Genomic DNA, 20160 nt, shown 5'->3' on the forward strand with positions numbered 1-20160 from the left:
GGATACAGGCATTATCAGTTATTTCAACTGCCTGCCTGCTTTATAAATAATAATAATAACATGGAAGTACCGTACTACAAGTATTCACCTGCGCCAGTTCTCGAGAATGGTCGTGCCACGCTCTATTGGGATCGATCTATCATCACTGACAGGACTATTGTAGCCAATAAGCCTGACATTGTGATAATAGATCGAGCGCAACGCCGGGCCGTGCTCGTTGACATCACCATCCCCCATGATGAGAATCTCGTGAAAGCCGAGAAGGACAAGTCCAGTAAGTACCTAGACTTGGCTCACGAGATAACCGCCATGTGGGATGTTGATTCGACGATCATTGTCCCGATAGTTGTATCGGCGAACGGTCTAATAGCGAAGAGTCTCGACCAACATCTTGAGAGACTCTCGCTAGGTGGTTGGATCAAGGGTCAGATGCAGAAGGCGGTGATCTTGGACACGGCGCGGATAGTCCGCCGGTTCCTCTCTCTGCGGGCCTGACCACCGGCAGCTTGGGCCTTGCCCCGCTGCTGGCGGCACCCTAGGTTAGGTTTTTTATAATATGTTTATAAGTATTTTGTATTGTTTTTGTAAGTGTTTTTGTATTTTATTTTTATATCCATATTATAAATAACCTAATCTAAGAAATTAAATGAATAAAGGAATAATAATAATAATAAAATTACCTTTTCAGGTTTAAGTTTGAGCTGCTCCAGTTCGTTCATGCCGGCGGTGATGGAGCGTACGTATAACTCGCATATGAACGGCTTCATCATCACGTCCGTGGTTAGCTCCTTACACTGAAACAATACAATAAATAAATATTATATTAAATAAATATTATAGGATCTTACACAGATTGACTAAGTCCCACAGTAAGCTCAAGAAGGCTTGTGTTGTGGGTGCTCAAGACAACGACATATATAATATACAAATACATAAATACATAGAAAACACCCAAGACTCAGGAACAAATATCTGTGTTAATCACACAAATAAATGCCCTTACTAAGATTCAAACCCAGGACCGCGGCTTAACAGGCAGGATCACTACCCACTAGGCCAGAGCAGTCGTCGAAGTACATAGTTATAACGTCGAACCCCTGTAGGCCTAGGCCTAGCACATGATTGGCGCGACAGTATCTCGCCTCGAGATAAGACTATCCGTCTTTTTCTATCTGTATTAATTAAAGAGGGACGGGTAGTCCATCTCGCGGCGACATACTGTCGAGCCAGTCATGTGCTTGCTCGGCTGAAAACCTTGAAATCGACTGACGGGACGACTAGCGCACGGTTGCCTTTATATCCTAAAATTGACAATGTTTTGACACCTGCACTCTTGTCAGCTCTAACAATTATTATTACCACTATTTATATAACTATTATTACAATTTTCATGGAAAAAGTACATATTATCTAAGCTAACTTTACATCGTTAAGGCATCTTTATTGTTACATTTATCGTAAAAGCTCCTTTCATTGTTAATTAGGCCTTAAGATACGAGTGTGTGATTATGAAATGAGCAAAGCGAGTTTCATAATAAGATAACACGCGTTGTATCAGGCGAATATCTAATACCTTTAAATGAGCAATTCTTGTTTATTTATTTATTTATATGTATATATATATATTTCGGGGATCTCGGAAACGGCTCTAACGATTTCGATGAAATTTGGTATATAGGGGTTTTCGGGGGCGAAAAATCGATCTAGCTAGGTCTTATCTATGGGAAAACGCGCATTTCCGAGTTATTATATGTTTTCCGAGCGAAGCTCGGTCACCCAGATATTGTACAGTAGTGTGGGTCGGGCACCTCCTAGTTATAGTTTAGTTTTAAGAAACATTTGCTGTGCCCTAACAGGGTTCATGTGTGAACTTACCCTGATGTAATATCTGTCCTGTACTCGTACCACATGATTATTATGCAATAAATTATGAATTATGAATTACCTCGGCGGACAGTGCGGCGCAGAAGGTGTGCAGATGGCGGGCGGTGGCTGCGGGGCGCGCCAGCTCGGCGCTGGCGGCGCGCAGGCGCGCGGGCGCCAGCTGGCGCGCCAGCGAGCGCGCGCACCAGTACAGCGCGTCGCGGCCCGGGCCCAGGCAGGTGCTCAGCACCATGCAGCGCGCGATTATCACCTGCGGTACGTTACAGTATATATGTCACCGTAAAATTGTAAACACTCGTCATATTATAATCTCGCTAGTTACATTATAAACTACTACTACTAACCTACGTTAGATTATAAACTAACGGGTTCACAATCTTACGGTGTCATATATATACTACCAACTTTTCCTCCTCCTCTCCTATTATCAGTCGTTTATACATTCAGAAACACCAATATGAGGACATATACTTGGTCAAGCAGATCTTGTCAGTAGAAAAAGGCGGCAAATTTGAAAAATGTAGGCGCGAAGGGATATCGTCCCATAGAAAATTTGAATTTCGCGCCTTTTTTTACTGACAAGAATTGCTTGGCCAAGTATACATAATAGGTTTGAGGAAAAGTCTATCTTGTCTATTCCTCGTAACGACACTTGTGCTTTAAAATCGCTAAAACGATCCTGCGACTGAGGGCTCCCAACCTAACAAAATCAAAATGAATGCAGTTTCAAACTAAGTGTATTGCTGCCAACTTACAAATTATTCATTAGTTTCTATAGTAGAAACAATAAAATTGCTTCGTAAGTCAGAAACGCTCATGTGACACCCGTAATATAGCAAAAATCCATAGACTACGAACACCTCTTAGCGTTACTTGTCAGTCTCCATAGGCTCCTGTATCCAAAATCAAGAAAAAACTGTCCAAAAATGTAATTTAACAAAGAGCAAGTACCAGGGCCTCATGAGATACGAGGTGTCGCTGACGAGCCGGGCCGCCGGGGCGGGCCAGGCGCTTAAGCAGGTATGCTCGCGTATCTTAGCTGTATACTTGGTTTGTTTACCTATATGATTCCACTAGTTTAAAGTATTATTTTTGCTAACTCGTCGTTGTATACAGGGTGGATTTTCTTTTTGGGTCAGTGAGGGCAGCTACCAGATCCCGTGCTGCTACGAGAAAATGGTCTTAGAAGACCTTCCTTCGATTTCAAATTAATGAAGATTGGCTTTTACAGATTTTGGAAAAAACATACAGGGTGCGAGAAAAAGGTAATTTTTGACAAACTTTTTTTTTTATGCCAATCGATCCCATTCCTATTAAGGATCAAAAGCTTGTATGGAAGCAAAAAAAAATTTCCGGCTAGAAAAGCCACAAATCGAGGAAAACTTTTCCCATACAATTTGTATGAAAATGAAAACTTTTTTTTCACATGCTAGTTTTGTTTGCCAATCGATTCCATTCCTATCCAGTATCAATAGTTTCCTAGGGGTCAACTTACGGTAATGTACTAAAAAGCCACAAATTAAGGGAAGGTCTTCTAAGACCGTTTTCTCGTAGCAGCACGGGATTTGGTAGCTGCCCTCACTGACCCAAAAAGAAAATCCACCCTGTATAGGTCAAAAAATGCTCGTGGCGTATTCCTTTACAATGCCCGACACCCACGCCATTCGCCTTTTTTGACCCTTCTTATACAACGGTTACATAAAATATTATTTCAAAATGTCGATTCGAAGATTTTTAAACTATCAAATTCCCCTTTTCAAGGATTTTACAATAGGGTATTTTCCTACTAGTCAAATCAGTTACTTTTTTAGAACTGTCAAAACGATTCGCTATTATGGAATTTATATGAAACATTACATCGTGACGTCACGGTCAACTCACCTACTTTTTATATTTCTATTCGATTTATTAAATAGAACTTGTGTTTATAAATAACTCGTATCTGTGTTTTTCTAATAATTATCAGGTGCTTTATTTCATGCATGGTATAATGGTAGTTTATGTGACTGCTACATAATGAGAGGCATTAAAATACGAGTGTGGGTTTAAGAAACGAACGTTAGTGAGTTTCTTAATAGGATCACACGAGTGTTTTAATACATACACTACTTTATCTAAACACATACATAAAACTATTTAAAAGATAAACTGTACGTCATAAGGCGGTGAATGAAACCTTTTTTCACGCATGTCACGCATCCGTAGTTTTTTTAATTCCTAGACAAACGAATGAAGACCCTATTCTCATGTCGCTCGAGATAAAATATCGTGCGGTTTATATTTAAAAAAAAAACGTACTAAATTGACGTTTCGTATCGATAACTGTTTTAATATGTATGGATACTAGAATAGAGTCCCACTTGAGTTTTGACCGCTGTTCCAAATTTAAACTCATAACGTTACAAAAACTGTAATGTAAGATAACTATCAGGCATAAAAATCACGAAAATTATCCTTTCAAACCCTGATCAGTCCTCTTTGCTTTTTAAATATGCTTGTAAACACACAACTCCACAGAACAAGTAGAATGGCGATGCGAGCAGGGTACGTGTCGCCGCCGGTTATGAGCAAACGCTAGCATGCTAGTACTCGCCCGCGCTGACCGAAAAACGTAAACTTGCCTTTTGCGCCACAATAACGTTCAAATTAAGAAGCCAGACATCAAATCTGTCTAAAGGAGGCGTATCCATTCACCAGGCAGTCTTTACTACCGTTGCGCGAGAAATGTGGAAATGTGGAGAGGAACGAGCGGCGACACCGGTTCCGATACTAACTGCGCGCGATAGCCGTTCTAACCTCTTTAATATGTTCTGTGCACAACTCTCATACCTGAGTGACAATGGTGGCGACCTCTTTCGCGTGTTTCCACAGCTTTTTGTCCCGAGGCGAATTCTCGAGCCGCTTGCGAAGACGCTCCACCATCTTGTAGCCATGCCTCAGAGGGGTGAGCTTCGCCTAAAAATATATTATAATCAATAACCAAACAGTTCAACCCTATTAATTAATGCTACATACTATCCTCCTAAGGCCCAAGGTCCTACCCATAGTACTTATTAACTTTCTTATTCAGACCCAGCTCCTACAACAATTGTGTAGTCATAGCGTACCACGGTCCTACCAGTAGGACTTAATAGTTTCAAATTTCAAATTTTGCGCTTATCGAAATTGGCGTGTACGAACTTCTAAAGTACTGTTTTGTTTTGTCAGTGAGCCCTTTAACAAGTTCGTAAAAAAAACAAAGTGCTGTACAAGGTGCTGTATAAGTACAATAACATTAAAAAAAGTCTTTTAAGTACTTGGGTCTGAATGAGTATAAAACAATAGTACTACTGGTAGGACGACGGGCCGTACTGACTACATACTCAATTTTTCGTTGGGCCTTAAACATAATCTTATAAGATGAAAATCTCACGATCATCACCATAATAATTGCGTCTTTAGGATCTGAAAAATCCACCCTCTCACTTCCTTCGCTGCGGAAATTAGTGAAATTGTAATAAACCATACTTTGCTTAGGGTCTTTCGACCCGGTCCCGCAGTGAACGTGTTAAATGCCGTATGTTTAAAAACTTTACTGATGTATATCATTTACTGACTTAATAGGGATCGTGCGAGTTTAAAAATCTGCCAATTTGTGTAGTAACCTACTTATAATACTTATATCGAAAACTTAAACTTGACATTTAGGATTACCCCAATAAACATGGGGCTTTTGTGGAGCCTTCTGAAGTTTACGCACGCACCCTATACTCGTAAGCTCAAAGTGCAGTCCCAACCGGATGAAAGCATGCAATTTGGCATACATGCTTATAATTTTTAGGTAAGAAAAAAATATAAGTGAAAGGGTGGATTTTTCGCCGCCGAACAATATATTCTTCATTAAATTCCCTACAATAGCATCCTTTGAAGTATGTAATAGAATGAAACTTCTAAATGCTTTTAAAGACCTACCAGCTCGACTTGCTTCTCCCTCTAACACGTGTTGTCTCCCTCTGTATAAATATAATAAGTCCTACCAGCTCGAGGCAGCGCGGTCGCTTGTCGGTCTTCAGCAGTAGAACAAGCTCGATGTCCGTCAGCATGTCCCACTCTTCTGACGTGAAGCTTGCCTCTCTCTCTAACACCGCGACGAACGACGAGCTGTCTTCTTCCTCGACTGTAAACAAATAGAATTATTACCTAACTTCCTCTCAAAAGTACCTGTCTTCTAGAGTCGCGTTGGACACGCGATTTCATACAATATGCGAAAATTAAAACACCCGGGAGACTCAACAGGCACTAGTAATGAGGATCTGCCGAGTAAAGGGACCCACTGATTACCAGTCCGCCGGACGATATCGGCCTGTCAGTTGTTCGAAACTGTCAACTTTTTGATCTAACTGACAGGCCGATATCGTCCGGCGGACTGTTAATCAGGGGGCCCCTTAATACCAACATTTAGCCTCCCAACAGAGTGCATTATCACATTGCTCTCAGGCTAAGCAGAATCTATTGAGCTAAGTAACAAAAAAGTTTGTAAAATAGTGGAAGTCCGTTTAAGGGTTCGGTATCGTGTTCTGATTCAATTAAATTCTATATTCATTCATCACAGGAACAAGCGCTGGTGGCCTAGCGGTAAGAGCGTGCGACTTGCAATCCGGAGGTCGCGGGTTCAACCCCCCGCTCGTACCAATGAGTTTTTCGGAACTTATTTACGACATATCATTTTGATATTTACCAGTCGCTTTTTGGTGAAGGAAAACATCGTGAGGAAACCGGACTAATCCCAAATAAGGCCTAGTTTACCCTCTAGGTTGGAAGGTCAGATGGCAGTCGCTTTCGTAAGAACTAGTGCCTACGCCAATTCCTGAGATTAGTTGCCAAGCGGACCCCAGGCTCTCATGAGCCGTGGCAAAAAAATGCCGGGACAAACGCGAGGAAGATGATGATTCATTCATCACAGGTACATAAATAAGTGGTAACTAGTAGTATTATAGTATAGGCACAGAATTGGTAATAGTACTACCGTATAGGTGGTGGTGGTAGTGGTAGGTGACTAATTAGGAAAAAAAACCGGCCAAGTGCGAGTCGGACTCGCGCACGGAGGGTTCCGCACCATCAACAAAAAATAGAGCAAAACAAGCAAAAAAACGGTCACCCATCCAAGTACTGACCCCGCCCGACGTTGCTTAACTTCGGTCAAAAATCACGTTTGTTGTATGGGAGCCCCACTTAAATCTTTATTTTATTCTGTTTTTAGTATTTGTTGTTATAGCGGCAACAGAAATACATCATCTGTGAAAATTTCAACTGTCTAGCTATGACGGTTCGTGAGATACAGCCTGGTGACAGACGGACGGACGGACGGATGGACGGACGGACGGACGGACGGACGGACGGACGGACGGACAGCGGAGTCTTAGTAATAGGGTCCCGTTTTTACCCTTTGGGTATGGAACCCTAAAAAGTAAACTGTCATTCAATAGAACTTGCTAACTATGTAAACAAAAGTTACTAGTAAATTGACATTCGGTGTCAATTTTAGTATGGCGGTTTGTTTACATAGTTAGCAAGTCCTATTGAATGACAGTTTAGTAGATTATTTCGAGCCAGTATGTTTCCCCACCTTTCTGCTCGGGGCAATCGTCGGGCACACGCTTGCACGCGGCGCGCGCGCGGTCCATGACCGCGGAGGCGAGCAGCAGCGCTAGATCGTCGCAGTTGCCCGCGCCCACCATGCGCTGCAGCCGCGTCACTAGCACGATGCCGTGCTCGGATATCAGCCATTCTAGCACTGGAGAATTATAGATAGATAATAGTTTATTCATCACACATGGTAATAGGTACATTTAAAATATACAGAATGTACACAATATCTATACTACTAACAAGTGTGGTGCTGATAGCACCAGCGCATCTTCATGAGTCCTGGACGCTCGGAGCAGAACCGGTCGTCCATCCGCGCCCGCGCACCGCGCCCCGCGCACCGCGTACGCCATTATCTCACCAACCGCGACACACGAAACACGACGGCTCGCGCCCGTCCCGCTCGCGATAGACTGTACGCGCCGCGCTCTGATTTATTGTAACGGTCAATTGGTAGTTTTAATATATTTTTGCATAAGTTTTACAGTCCACTTATTTCTCTCCAGTAGCTAGACCAACAAAGTGCGACTAGTCAAAAAATTAATTATGTATTAAACTAAGGTGCATTCATGTCATAATTTGTAACATTTACAGTTCATTAAATTCTTTTATGGTATACAAAGTCTTTGTTAATAATAGGTCTTTCACTTGAGCACGAAACACTGTCAATCTTGATTCCTTTTTGAGATGTTCAGGTAATTTATTATATAGTTTCCGACCAATAACTCCGGGCATTTTTTTTTACATCGCGAGTTTGTGAGGGCTTAAACAGAGGTCATTTGGAATGTGGTATAGTTTGTAGCTTTCTAATAGACCCCGAAGGCTAATCCTATTGTCTATTGTTAAGAAAAACCGCTCGTGCCACGTGCCACAACCACCTGCATAAAAAATCGGTACTTCGGTTACTGAGTGCCGGCGAGTCGGACGCTACAGAACCAGTCTAAAATGTGTCATCGAGATGCGTAACAAAGGCGCGTTATCGGAGAGCGCACCTACACTGGTTTTTTGAGCGTTGGACTAGCCCGCGCTCAGGTGCCAAATAGAATAATTAGGACCCTTTTTTGCAGGTCAGTAGCACGTGCGGTTTTACTGAACAATAGACAATAGGATAAGCCTTCGGGCTCTACTAGAAAGCTACAAACTATACTTTAGTGTTTGATTTGCCGTGAGATGACCGGCTTTAGGGCTGATTAAGGCTTAGCACGCACTGCGGTTTTTAAAAAGCGGTTCCGCTACCGCAAAAAATGTAACGTACGGCATTCTTAAATCGCAAGTGCGTGCGCATATAAAGAATGCCGTACGTTACATTTTTTGCGGTAGCGGAACCGCTTTTTAAAAACCGCAGTGCGTGCTAAGCCTTAGACGGCGCGCGAACTCGCATGCGATTTCAGTTACACTGCGGACTGTTGGTTACGCCCAATTCAACCGACCGATCAAAACCCGCAATGTAATGAAACTCGCATGCGAGTTCTCGCATCGTCTAAATGGGCCCTTAGGATAGCGCCAACCCTCACATAGGATAAGGGCTCATTTAGACGATGTGAGAACTCGCATGCGAGTTTCATTACATTGCGTTATTTGATCAGTCGGCTGAATTGTTGTAACCTCAATGGTCCGCAATGTAACTAAAATCGCATGCGAATTCGCGCGCCGTCTAAATGAGCCCTAAGGGTGTCGTACGAGGCGACTATGTTCACAAACGAAGCAGGAAGCTATTTCGTCACAGGGGAGATGGTCCTCTTAACATTGGTTTGTAATCCGTCTAGAAGGATACTCCAAAATAAAACCCGGAATGGAGTTTCCGTAAGGCGCGAGTAGGGTCCAACCTGAAATAAGCGGCAGATTCCTGCAGCCGACCTGTCTCCACACGTATTGGCTCGCCTTTCCTGTGAGATAAGACAGTGAAGCCGAGAGGGTAATGCAGGTGCTGGGCATCCCTGCGTTTCCTTAATTCCGTCCCAGGCGGTATAATGTCTTACACCATAAATCGTCTGCAATAGACGCTAAGGCCAATGATGAGTATTTGACGTGCATATACTGGATCAACCAAATCTTGTCAGTAGTAAACGGCGGCAAATTTGAAAAATCGCGGGTTAGCAACACTGTGTTCGAATAATTCCAAAATCGCGTGTCATCTGTGTTATATCTGTGGAATGTAGATCGTGAATGACAGCCATCATCTTATTGTTTACATTCTGAATCGTTTCTATTTCAAGAGAAATTTCTGCTGTCACCATTAAATACTAAGATTATGCATGACCTCAAGCAAAGCTAAGCCTACAATGTACAATCATGCTCTTTGACGGTAAACATTACTAAAATTTGAGGTTATGATAATTCACTCGAACTGACGTATGAAGGGCGGAAAATAAACACGTTTTGGTTCGATGTACACTGCTGCTTTTCTTAGCGCAATTCTGCTCTTTGAGTGTTACATGGTGTTACCCTACTTTAATTTGCAGTACATTGCTACTGACAAGATTTGCTTGACGCACTATAAATACAAATATGTGTGTGCGAAAAACACGCTAGCTCCTCCCGTGCTAGCTCATTCTTGCTCCTTGGTGTGGTCTAGTCTAATACAACCAGGGGCAGTTTCTCATAAGCTTGTAACTTGTAATACAAGTGGAAGTCCCTTTCTGACAAGAGCTGTCAAAAGGTGACATCCGCTTGTATTACAAGTTACAAGCTTTGAGAAACGGGCCCCAGTTGAAACTTACCCTGTTGATCTGTGACCGGCTCGCTATCAGGGTTGATCAGGCTCTTTAGCACAGGGTTGTCCCAAGGGTTCTCCAAGGCCTTCTTGAACCAGGCGGCCCGTTGGAGTAAGACCAGTTCCCATGGGTGTTGTGGTCGTCCCGCGGACGCAGCTGTCGCCTCGGCGACCAGTGCGTCGATCGCCTCTGTGAGTCGTGTGTGCTCATTCTTGCTCTTAGCCCATTTTGACTGAAACAAAAATAATAGTTTGGATATCCGTAATTGAGGAGTGTCTTTTCAAAAGGGTTTATTTTTTTCTTAGCGGTACTTCTAGAGAGAACCTTGCTCAAGAAAACTTAAGGTCCAATTTAGAAATAGATTCCCAGAAAAAATAAACCCTTTTGAAAAGACACTCCTCAATTAAGGAGTAAGCTTCTTCGGATTGAAATTTTGTATTGCGGTGACGGGAATCCGTCTAGAGTGGACATACGACACCGTTCTTTAGCGTGGAGCCGAGACGCATGTGACATTGCCACTCTGTACTCTCTCCACTCGTGAGCGGAACGCGTATGTAATAGGAACTTATTATCTTGTGCCTTCGTTATAGATATATGGTTCTCTGTGTAAAGCGGAGCGCTCCGGCGCTGTCGAACGGTCCGCAAGCGGCACCTCACCGCTCCGTATGTTCCTCGCCTTAGTCTCTCACCTGTAGAATAGTATTGGCGGTGTGTCGCTGCAGCCAGCTGAGCAGGTGAGGGTGTGTGGAGGTAGCCGAGTGCTGGTAGAGGCAGTAGACGCGACGCCACGCCTCGCACACGTGCCTTGTGCGTCGAGTGTCGCCGCCTAGTCTCTCACCTGTAGAATAGTGTTGGCGGTGTCTCGCTGCAGCCAGCTGAGCAGGTGAGGGTGTGTGGAGGTAGCCGAGTGCTGGTAGAGGCAGTAGACGCGACGCCACGCCTCGCACACGTGCCTTGTGCGTCGAGTGTCGCCGCCTAGTCTCTCACCTGTAGAATAGTGTTGGCGGTGTCTCGCTGCAGCCAGCTGAGCAGGTGAGGGTGTGTGGAGGTAGCCGAGTGCTGGTAGAGGCAGTAGACGCGACGCCACGCCTCGCACACGTGCCTTGTGCGTCGAGTGTCGCCGCCTAGTCTCTCACCTGTAGAATAGTGTTGGCGGTGTCTCGCTGCAGCCAGCTGAGCAGGTGAGGGTGTGTGGAGGTAGCCGAGTGCTGGTAGAGGCAGTAGACGCGACGCCACGCCTCGCACACGTGCCTTGTGTGCGTCGAGTGTCGCCGCCTCGTCTCTCACCTGTAGAATAGTGTTGGCGATGTGTCGCTGCAGCCAGCTGAGCAGGTGAGGGTGTGTGGAGGTCGCCGAGTGCTGGTAGAGCAGTAGACGCGACGCCACGCCTCGCACACGTGCCTTGTGCGTCGAGTGTCGCCGCCTAGTCTCTCACCTGAAGAATAGTGTTGGCGGTGTCTCGCTGCAGCCAGCTGAGCAGGTGAGGGTGTGTGGAGGTCGCCGAGTGCTGGTAGAGGCAGTAGACGCGACGCCACGCCTCGCACACGTGCCTTGTGCGTCGAGTGTCGCCGCCTAGTCTCTCACCTGTAGAATAGTGTTGGCGGTGTGTCGCTGCAGCCAGCTGAGCAGGTGAGGGTGTGTGGAGGTCGCCGAGTGCTGGTAGAGGCAGTAGACGCGACGCCACGCCTCGCACACGTGCCTTGTGCGCTCCTCGAGCGAGTGGTCGCTGTTTAGCGCCTTCTCCAGCGACTGCGAAAAAAAAAATTGTTACAGGTCCGTTACAGCAACTGAGTTAAAATACATATTGTCTTTTTTTAAATCACAACTCGAAGGTTTTAATTTTTCTCCAATATTGTTAACTTAGAAAAAGTATCGATTTTTAAATCATTTTTTGTAGCCTATACCTAGAATGTGCTAAGTAGGTACCTACGTGTTTTTTATTTCAAATATAATTTTCAACATTGAATACAGCAACTTATATATGGAAAAAGACAAAGAATACATCAACTCAATAAGAGGCCGGCTTATCGCCTAAAAAACCGGTCAAGTGCGAGTGCGAGAAACAGATAGACGCACGAGTTTTGAGGTACGGAACCCGAAAATCAACCAAGAAGTACCAGGGTGTTACCAATTTCATGCATACAGTGAATAGGGAGATCCTATTAAAACGCATACGAAGTAAACGAACATGAAGAAACCCATTTTCAGGTTTCCGTATTTGCCATTTTAGCCACGAAACACTACAAACGGAGTTCCAAACCACTCTTTCAGCTTTAGGGCTGATTTATACGGCGCGCGAACTCGCATACGATTTTAGTTAAGTACATTGCGGACCATGGAGGTTACATCAATTCAGCCGACCGATCAAATGACGCAATGTAATGAAACTCGCATGCGAGTTCTCGCACCGTCTAAATGGGTCCTTAGTTTCGTAAACTACTTAGAATACGGTAATTAAACCGCTCGGCTCCCCTGGGGTCATTAGACCGTGCCGAGACTGGGAATCGTAATTTTTGTAAAGGCATTACAATGCTATGTTTGGGGAAGTTCGTGCTGGTCAGATGGTTTTTTATATGTACATTTTTTTTTGTACTGAAAAGCTAAATAATCTACTATTGGGTAAATTAAATGTTTTGGCTTTCCATGAATTTCTGATATAAAAAAAAAGCGGCCAAGTGCGAGTCGGACTCGCCCATGAAGGGTTCCGTATTTAGGCGATTTATGACGTATTAAAAAAAAACTACTTGCTAGATCTCGTTCAAACCAATTTTCGGTGGAAGTTTACATGGTAATGTACATCATATATTTTTTTTAGTTTTATCATTCTCTTATTTTAGAAGTTAGGGGGGGGGGGACACACACATTTTACCACTTTGGAAGTGTCTCTTGCGCAAACTATTCAGTTTAGAAAAAAATGATATTAGAAACCTCAATATCATTTTTGAAGACCTATCCATAGATACCCCACACGTATGGGTTTGATGAAAAAAAAAATTTTGAGTTTCAGTTCGAAGTATGGGGAACCCCAAAAATTTATTGTTTTTTTTCTATTTTTGTGTGAAAATCTTAATGCGGTTCACAGAATACATCTACTTACCAAGTTTCAACAGTATAGTTCTTATAGTTTCGGAGAAAAGTGGCTGTGACATACGGACGGACAGACAGACGGACAGACAGACATGACGAATCTATAAGGGTTCCGTTTTTTGCCATTTGGCTACGGAACCCTAAAAATGGTCCTTATTGTACTTGAATCATACATGGAACCAAGCATGGAAAGCAACAAATTATTTTTAATTAAAATATTTTAATTTGTGTTATTTCAAGATTTTCAAGTACAAGTTTAAGCATTTGCCGCGATTGCAGAGGAGGTTGTGTGGGTAGACTTATGTATGAGATGTGGGTAGGGCGGATTATGAATAAACAGTCTTAGCAATGCACTCGTGGTCTCAATACATCATCCTGCCCAAATCAGTACTTTACATGGCGCAGTCGGTTATAAGCAATGGTTTGATCGTTATAAGTAAACGGGATTAGTGTAATTTGGATATTGAGTGATAGATTGAGTGGAGTGAAATTTACAAAGCAGTGTGTTGTGACTAGCGGAAAATGGATACAGTTCTAAGGCCGCCGCCTCCATTTTGTTTCGAGAATAATTTGTCGAGTGTTACGTCGGGAAACTTAAGTAGACAATGGTTAAAGTGGAAGAAATCGTTTGAGATATACTCTAAAGCATGTGAGCTTAGTAAAAAAACTGAAGACGTACAAGTGAGCATTTTATTGCATGTCATAGGAGAACAGTGTCGCGAAGTCTATGAACAGTTCACAGATAAAATAACTACTATAAAAGGATTATTAGAAAATTTTGATAAATATTTTCTACCAACAAAAAATCTGACTATCGAGCGCCACAAGTTTTTTTCGAGAGGTCAACAAGAAGGCGAGTCCGTTGAACAATATACATTTGAGTTAAACAAATTAGCTATGACTTGCGAGTTCAAGGACCTGAAGGACGATTTAATAAGAGATAGGCTAATTTGTGGATTGAGAGAAGACGCGATGAGGGAACGTTTACTTCGGGAGAGCGAGACCTTGACTCTAAAGAAAGCCGTGGATATGTGTCGTATAGCGGAGATGTCACGCATGCAAGCGGGCCGTATAAAGCAAGAGGATACAGGAGAGTATAATGCATACGAGCTCACGACTACGGCTGGGGACAAGCAACAACAGTGTGAAGTGCACTGGGTAGGACGTCCTGCAAAGAGTCGTCCTGGATCGAGTCGAAAGGGCCGTTGCGGCGTGAATGCGCCGCCGCCGCCGAGCCGAGCGCCGCCGACGCCGCGGTCCGGCGCGCCCGTGATGTCATCGCGCAAGAATGCGCCGTCACACGGAAACAACTATAGGCAGTGTGATTATTGTGGATCGAATCATGAAAAGTTTAAGTGTCCCGCTTATGGTCAACGCTGTGCTAAATGTCATAGATCTAATCATTTTGCGAAGGTGTGTCGTATGTATGCAGTACAGGGGGATTCCACGGATCAGGTATGTCTCATTAATTCCATAAATAAAAATAAGCGCTGGAGCGTGGACCTTTTAATTAATGGAGCTAGCATAACGTTTAATTTAGACAGTGGGGCTGATACTAATGTTCTGCCTTTGCGATTTTTACCGGAAATCGGGTATAGTGTAAACGACTTAGTACAGACTCGTATCAGATTGACAGCATATTCAGGAGACCAAATTAATGTTGCAGGCAAGTGTCACTTAAAAGTAAAATACAAAAACAATTCACATGTTGTAAGTTTTATTATAGCGGACGTGACATCACCCCCGGTACTAGGTAGATCAACTTGCGAAGAATTAAACTTGGTTAGGCGCGTTATGAATATCGAGACCTCAGGGTTGAATAGTTGTTTAGGAATGTTAGATGAGTATGGGGATGTGTTTGAAGGCATGGGGTGTTTACCCGGCGAATATAGGATACAATTGCAGCCTAATGTGCAGCCAGTCGTGCATGCGCCGCGTAAGCTGCCACTAGCGCTGCGGGATGCGGTAAAAAATAAGCTAGATGAAATGCTACAGCAACAGGTCATCGCGAAGGTTGAGGGGCCCACGGACTGGGTCAACAGTATGACTGTCGTGAAGAAAGCTAATGGAGACCTTCGCATCTGTTTGGATCCTCGAGACCTAAATAAAGCTATTCGTCGAGAACATTTCAAATTACCAACTCTGGACGAGATTACAACGAAATTATCGGGTGCAAAATATTTTAGTACTCTAGATGCTAAACACTCATTCTGGCAGGTAAGGCTACACGATGACTCAACTGACCTTTGTACCTTCAACACGGTGTTTGGCAGATACAAATTCCTTCGTATGCCCTTTGGAATTTCTTCCGCATCGGAGATTTTTCATAAAAGGCTATTTGAACAGTTTGATGATATAGAGGGCGTAATACTCTTTATTGATGATTTGCTTGTGTATGGAGAAACGGAGGAAGTACATAATACACGTCTTCGTCAGGTGCTCGACCGGTGTAGGAAAATCAATATTAAGCTAAACAAGGATAAATGCAAGGTGGGACTTTCTGAGTTAAAGTATTTAGGGCACAGAATATCATGCGAAGGTATACGGCCAGATGACTCGCATACGTTAGCTATTAGAGAAATGCCTAAACCAGAAAATACTAAGGATTTGGAAAGGTTTTTAGGGCTTGTAACCTATGTTGGCAGCTTTATACCACATTTGTCAGAAAGGACCCATTTGCTGAGAGAGCTTCTTAAAAAAGATATAGCATGGCATTGGGATGATAGGCATCAGAAATGTTTCAATGAATTAAAACAATGTTTAGTGAGTCCTCCCGTATTACAATATTTTAATTTAGAAAAATCGGTTACGATTTCTGTTGATGCAGCAAAAAACGGGTTAGGTGCTTGTCTTATTCAAAATGGACTACCAGTTTGCTACGCGTCGCGCTCGTTAACTAAAGCCGAGCAAGCCTATGCGCAAATTGAAAAAGAATTGCTAGCATGCGTGTACGCATGCGAAAAATTTTATTGTTATATTTATGGGCGAACAGACGTGACAGTGGAAACTGATCACAAGCCACTAGTAAGCATAATTAAAAAGCCTATTGCTAGTGCCCCGGCACGTCTTCAAAGAATGTTGCTAAGGTTACAACCATATACATTTGAGCTGATGTACAAGCCGGGCAAATACCTGTACGTGGCAGACGCGCTGTCGCGCGCTGTGGCGCCGGCCGACTCGAGCGCAGCACCGGAGGAGCCACTAGATCATTTAGAGATGGAAGCGCAAGTATGTGCCGTGGCCGTTGACAACCCTTTAACTGACTCACATTTCATAGAATTGCAAAGACACTCAAAATTGGACAGCGAAATTGAAGCCTTGAGAAAAGTGATAAAGAAAGGTTGGCCTACACATCGTAGTCAGCTAGAACATATATTACGACCGTATTGGGATTGCCGAGACGAGTTGACAATCGCATATGGCATGGTATGGAAAAACAACCGTATAGTTATACCTAAATGCATGCGTCACTCCATGTTAAAAAAAATACACATAGGACATTTGGGTGCTGAGAAATGTAAACTGAGGGCTCGAGAAATCATGTACTGGCCCAATATGAATACGCAACTTGATGACATGATATCGCACTGTCAAGCCTGTTTAACTTATCGCAAAGAAAACTGCAAGGAACCAATGATATCACACGACGTCCCCATGAGACCGTGGTCAAAAATAGGAGCGGATATTTTTCATTTCGGTGGTTTATCTTTTCTAATTGTCGTTGATTATTTTAGCAAATTCATTGAAGTAATAAAATTAAATAACATGACTTCATCTCATGTTATTGATCAATTGATTAACATATTTTCTAGACAGGGCGTTCCGGAAACAGTTTTTACAGATAACGGGCCGGAATTTTCATCAAGTTTGTTCCACAATTTTAGTAAAAATTGGAAATTTATTCACATGACATCATCACCTAGGTACGCACAATCGAATGGCCAAGTCGAAAGAGCAGTACAAACGGTAAAATCAATTTTAAGAAAAACTAGTTGTGACAATACAGACTATAGATTAGCATTATTAGAGTTTTTAAACACGCCAGTTAGTGATAGGATAGCCTCTCCTGCCGAGATATTAAACAATCGCAAACTGAGAAGCATCTTGCCTTGTTCACCAAATTTATTAAAACAAGCCAAAATAGATTATGCACAGGTTAGACACGAACTTAAGGCGCGACAAGATAAACAAAAGTACTACTACGATAGGGGAGCCAAAAATTTACAAACTTTAAGAGCGGGTCAGCCAGTTAAAGCACGTATTAATGGTAACTGGGTATACGCCACGGTTGTGAATCTCGTAAGTCCGAGATCTTATTCAGTAAAACTGGAAACGGGCAGGTTAATTCGTAGGAATCGTCGTCAGCTGATAATAGACTCGATGCGACGCCCCCCCGCCCGCGCGGATCCCATTTTATACGATAACATAAACCTGCCGGTCAACAATTCTCGCGCTGAGTCAGACATGACAGTCAGTCCCACTGTCCCATGCTCCCTAGAAATTAATAACAATAACAATTCTGGTAATAATTATGTCACACGTTTTGGCAGGACAGTGAGACCTCCTGATCGGTGGGGATACTCTGAGCTAGGAGTACCACAACGCAACTAAATAGGTACCTAGGAATAGCTATAAGGTAACTGCATCAGTATTCGATTCGTAATAACCCATCAAATTGCAAGGTATTGTAATATTCAAGATATCTATTATGTTATGTAGCATTAACTAATGTGAGAAACTGTATTCAAAGTTTTACTTTACATATTATGTAATTGTAATTAATAATAAATTGTAATCAATTTGTAATCAATTATAAAATAATATCGACATTGTAAAATAAAAAAAGGCAATGTGCGTATATTGTATAAGTTAGGTAAAAAAAAAAAAAAAAAAATATGAATCTTGCATGTATCAATTACCTATTGTTTTTTTTTTATAATTAACTGTTGTGCTAATGATGTTGCATACCTGCATGATAAAATAATGATACCTATACTTACCGCAAGAGATAAGTGTATGTTAGATTAATAAGGAAGTATATAAAAATCGTTTCAACAATGTTCTAAATCAATGAAGCAAAAATGGTTAATTTTACAATAAATGTACTTAGTATAAGAAGGCTAGGTACCGTTATAATATATATATACTTAATACAACATTAACTTAAGTTCATAAATAATATTCATTCAAAAATATTGTGATAGAAAGTATTACACTTTGTTTTTATTTTGTTTATAGAAAAGAAAGGGGTTGTGGGTAGACTTATGTATGAGATGTGGGTAGGGCGGATTATGAATAAACAGTCTTAGCAATGCACTCGTGGTCTCAATACATCATCCTGCCCAAATCAGTACTTTACAGGTTGGTTTGATTCCAACCTTGGACGCTGAAGGCCTTCGTCACATCACTATCACTACATAGTATTTCCGCGGTCTGTCTGTCTGTATGTATGCTTAGAACTTTAAAACTACGCAACGGATTTTGATGCGGTTTTTTTAATAGATAGATTTTTAATGATTCAAGAGGAAGGTTTATGTATAATTTGTTAACCCGTGCAAAGCCGGGGCGGGTTGCTGTATGTATGCTTAGATCTTTAAAACTACGCAACGGATTTTGATGCGGTTTTTTTTAATAGATAGTGTTTCAAGAGGAAGGTTTATGTATAATTTGATAACCCGTGTAAAGCCGGGGCGGGTCGCTAGTTTTCGATAAATAATACCAAGTGCGGGTAGTTCTAAAAACTCGCGGGGCTGGAAGATGTTGATGTCAACTTTAGCCAGTCTTTTCCGAGACCACGGGGAGAACGCCGTCCGCGAAACGTCGGAGGTAAATACGCGAATGTTTTCACTCTACAACTCTACTTATATAACAATAACCAATTTTAATACCTACATTAGGTAGATGTGACTTTTCTTACATTCCAACCACAGTTGTAACAATTATTTTGATTGATACAATAGTGGCCCAATACTGAATATTAAAAAAGGGAATAAACATAAATCATATTCATCACTTCATATATAAAGTGACATAAAATACTTGGATCACATCCAAGGAAATTTTGCCAAACAAATAATGAGACATGTGTAAACGAACTTCAATACATAAAATAAACACTTTCATTTGTATGTTTTATATGCAGTAGGCACTTATACGAATGAAGAGAGCTTCGGTTAAAGTGCCGAATATTCAGAGAATATTTTTTTATAGTGTTTGTCTTGGGTCTTGTGTTACACTGTAAAATGTAAGGCCCTTCAGAACTTTCCTTTTGACCTGCTTGTTTCTAGTGTGTTAAACAAACTGAAGCATTTTCAAATGGTATTTCAGAATTATACAGATGAACCAAATATTCCCGTATTCAAACTCCCCACTTCTAGTCCGTCGTCCGGCCTGGGAACGAAATCATAAAATAAAATACCCGATGATAGTCTGGTTTTCGGCACTGAATGTGTTAATATTAATATCAAGTGGGTTTTTCAATATTATCACGGGAGCAGATATCACATAGGTCGTGACCCTACGTGCTGATATAAGATAGTGCTCCCTATGCTTATTGTAAACGGTTAATGGCACAATAATAATTAATAATTAAATGTAAAGTCAATTGTGTATGTGATCAAATGTAAAGCATTTTTGAGTTTTATGTACCTCTTACTTGTTACTGGTAAAAAAAACATGCAATGTAAGAGTCAAAAATCGAAACCTTATGAGTTCTTTTAAGCTTGTACAAAAATATTTACTATTTATTTACAGTATATTTCAAAAGTTACAAGCTATTTTACAAAACAACTAAGACTGAAGAGTAGAGTGAACTGTACTGGGCTACCATTGGAACTAAAGCCCTAATTGT

The 20160-nt window shown here is 42.1% G+C and overlaps 2 protein-coding genes across 2 annotated transcripts in view; one reads left to right on the top strand and one right to left on the bottom strand.

Annotated features, from left to right (window-relative positions):
* LOC134658501 (uncharacterized) overlaps positions 1 to 20160 on the bottom strand; it is a 54103-nt gene that overhangs the window by 30903 nt on the left and 3040 nt on the right. The window contains exons 2-8 of the mRNA XM_063514186.1: positions 11808 to 11972; positions 10230 to 10455; positions 7490 to 7657; positions 5901 to 6040; positions 4714 to 4839; positions 1946 to 2134; positions 681 to 794 (exon numbers count right to left, since the gene is read on the bottom strand). Coding sequence (XP_063370256.1) covers positions 681 to 794; positions 1946 to 2134; positions 4714 to 4839; positions 5901 to 6040; positions 7490 to 7657; positions 10230 to 10455; positions 11808 to 11972 — 1128 coding nt within the window. The remainder of the gene's footprint in view (positions 1 to 680; positions 795 to 1945; positions 2135 to 4713; positions 4840 to 5900; positions 6041 to 7489; positions 7658 to 10229; positions 10456 to 11807; positions 11973 to 20160) is intronic.
* Positions 13604 to 19718, top strand: LOC134658469 (uncharacterized). The gene is made up of 2 exons (XM_063514151.1): positions 13604 to 16538; positions 19638 to 19718. The coding sequence occupies exons 1-2, from the start codon at positions 13833 to 13835 to the stop codon at positions 19716 to 19718; spliced, it is 2787 nt and encodes a 928-aa protein (XP_063370221.1). The 5' UTR covers positions 13604 to 13832.

This window comes from Cydia amplana, chromosome 22 (genome assembly GCF_948474715.1).
Source record: "Cydia amplana chromosome 22, ilCydAmpl1.1, whole genome shotgun sequence".
In the NCBI taxonomy this organism is placed as follows: Eukaryota; Metazoa; Arthropoda; class Insecta; order Lepidoptera; family Tortricidae; genus Cydia; species Cydia amplana.

What these genes read in the sequence shown, in the direction of transcription:
- LOC134658469 (XM_063514151.1), top strand. Translation starts at nt 13,833, where the DNA reads ATGGATACAGTTCTAAGGCCGCCGCCTCCATTTTGTTTCGAGAATAAT. An exon ending in ATTTAGAGATGGAAGCGCAA is followed by an intron (nt 16,539 to 19,637) that starts GTATGTGCCGTG and finishes ATGGTATTTCAG; the next exon opens with AATTATACAGATGAACCAAA.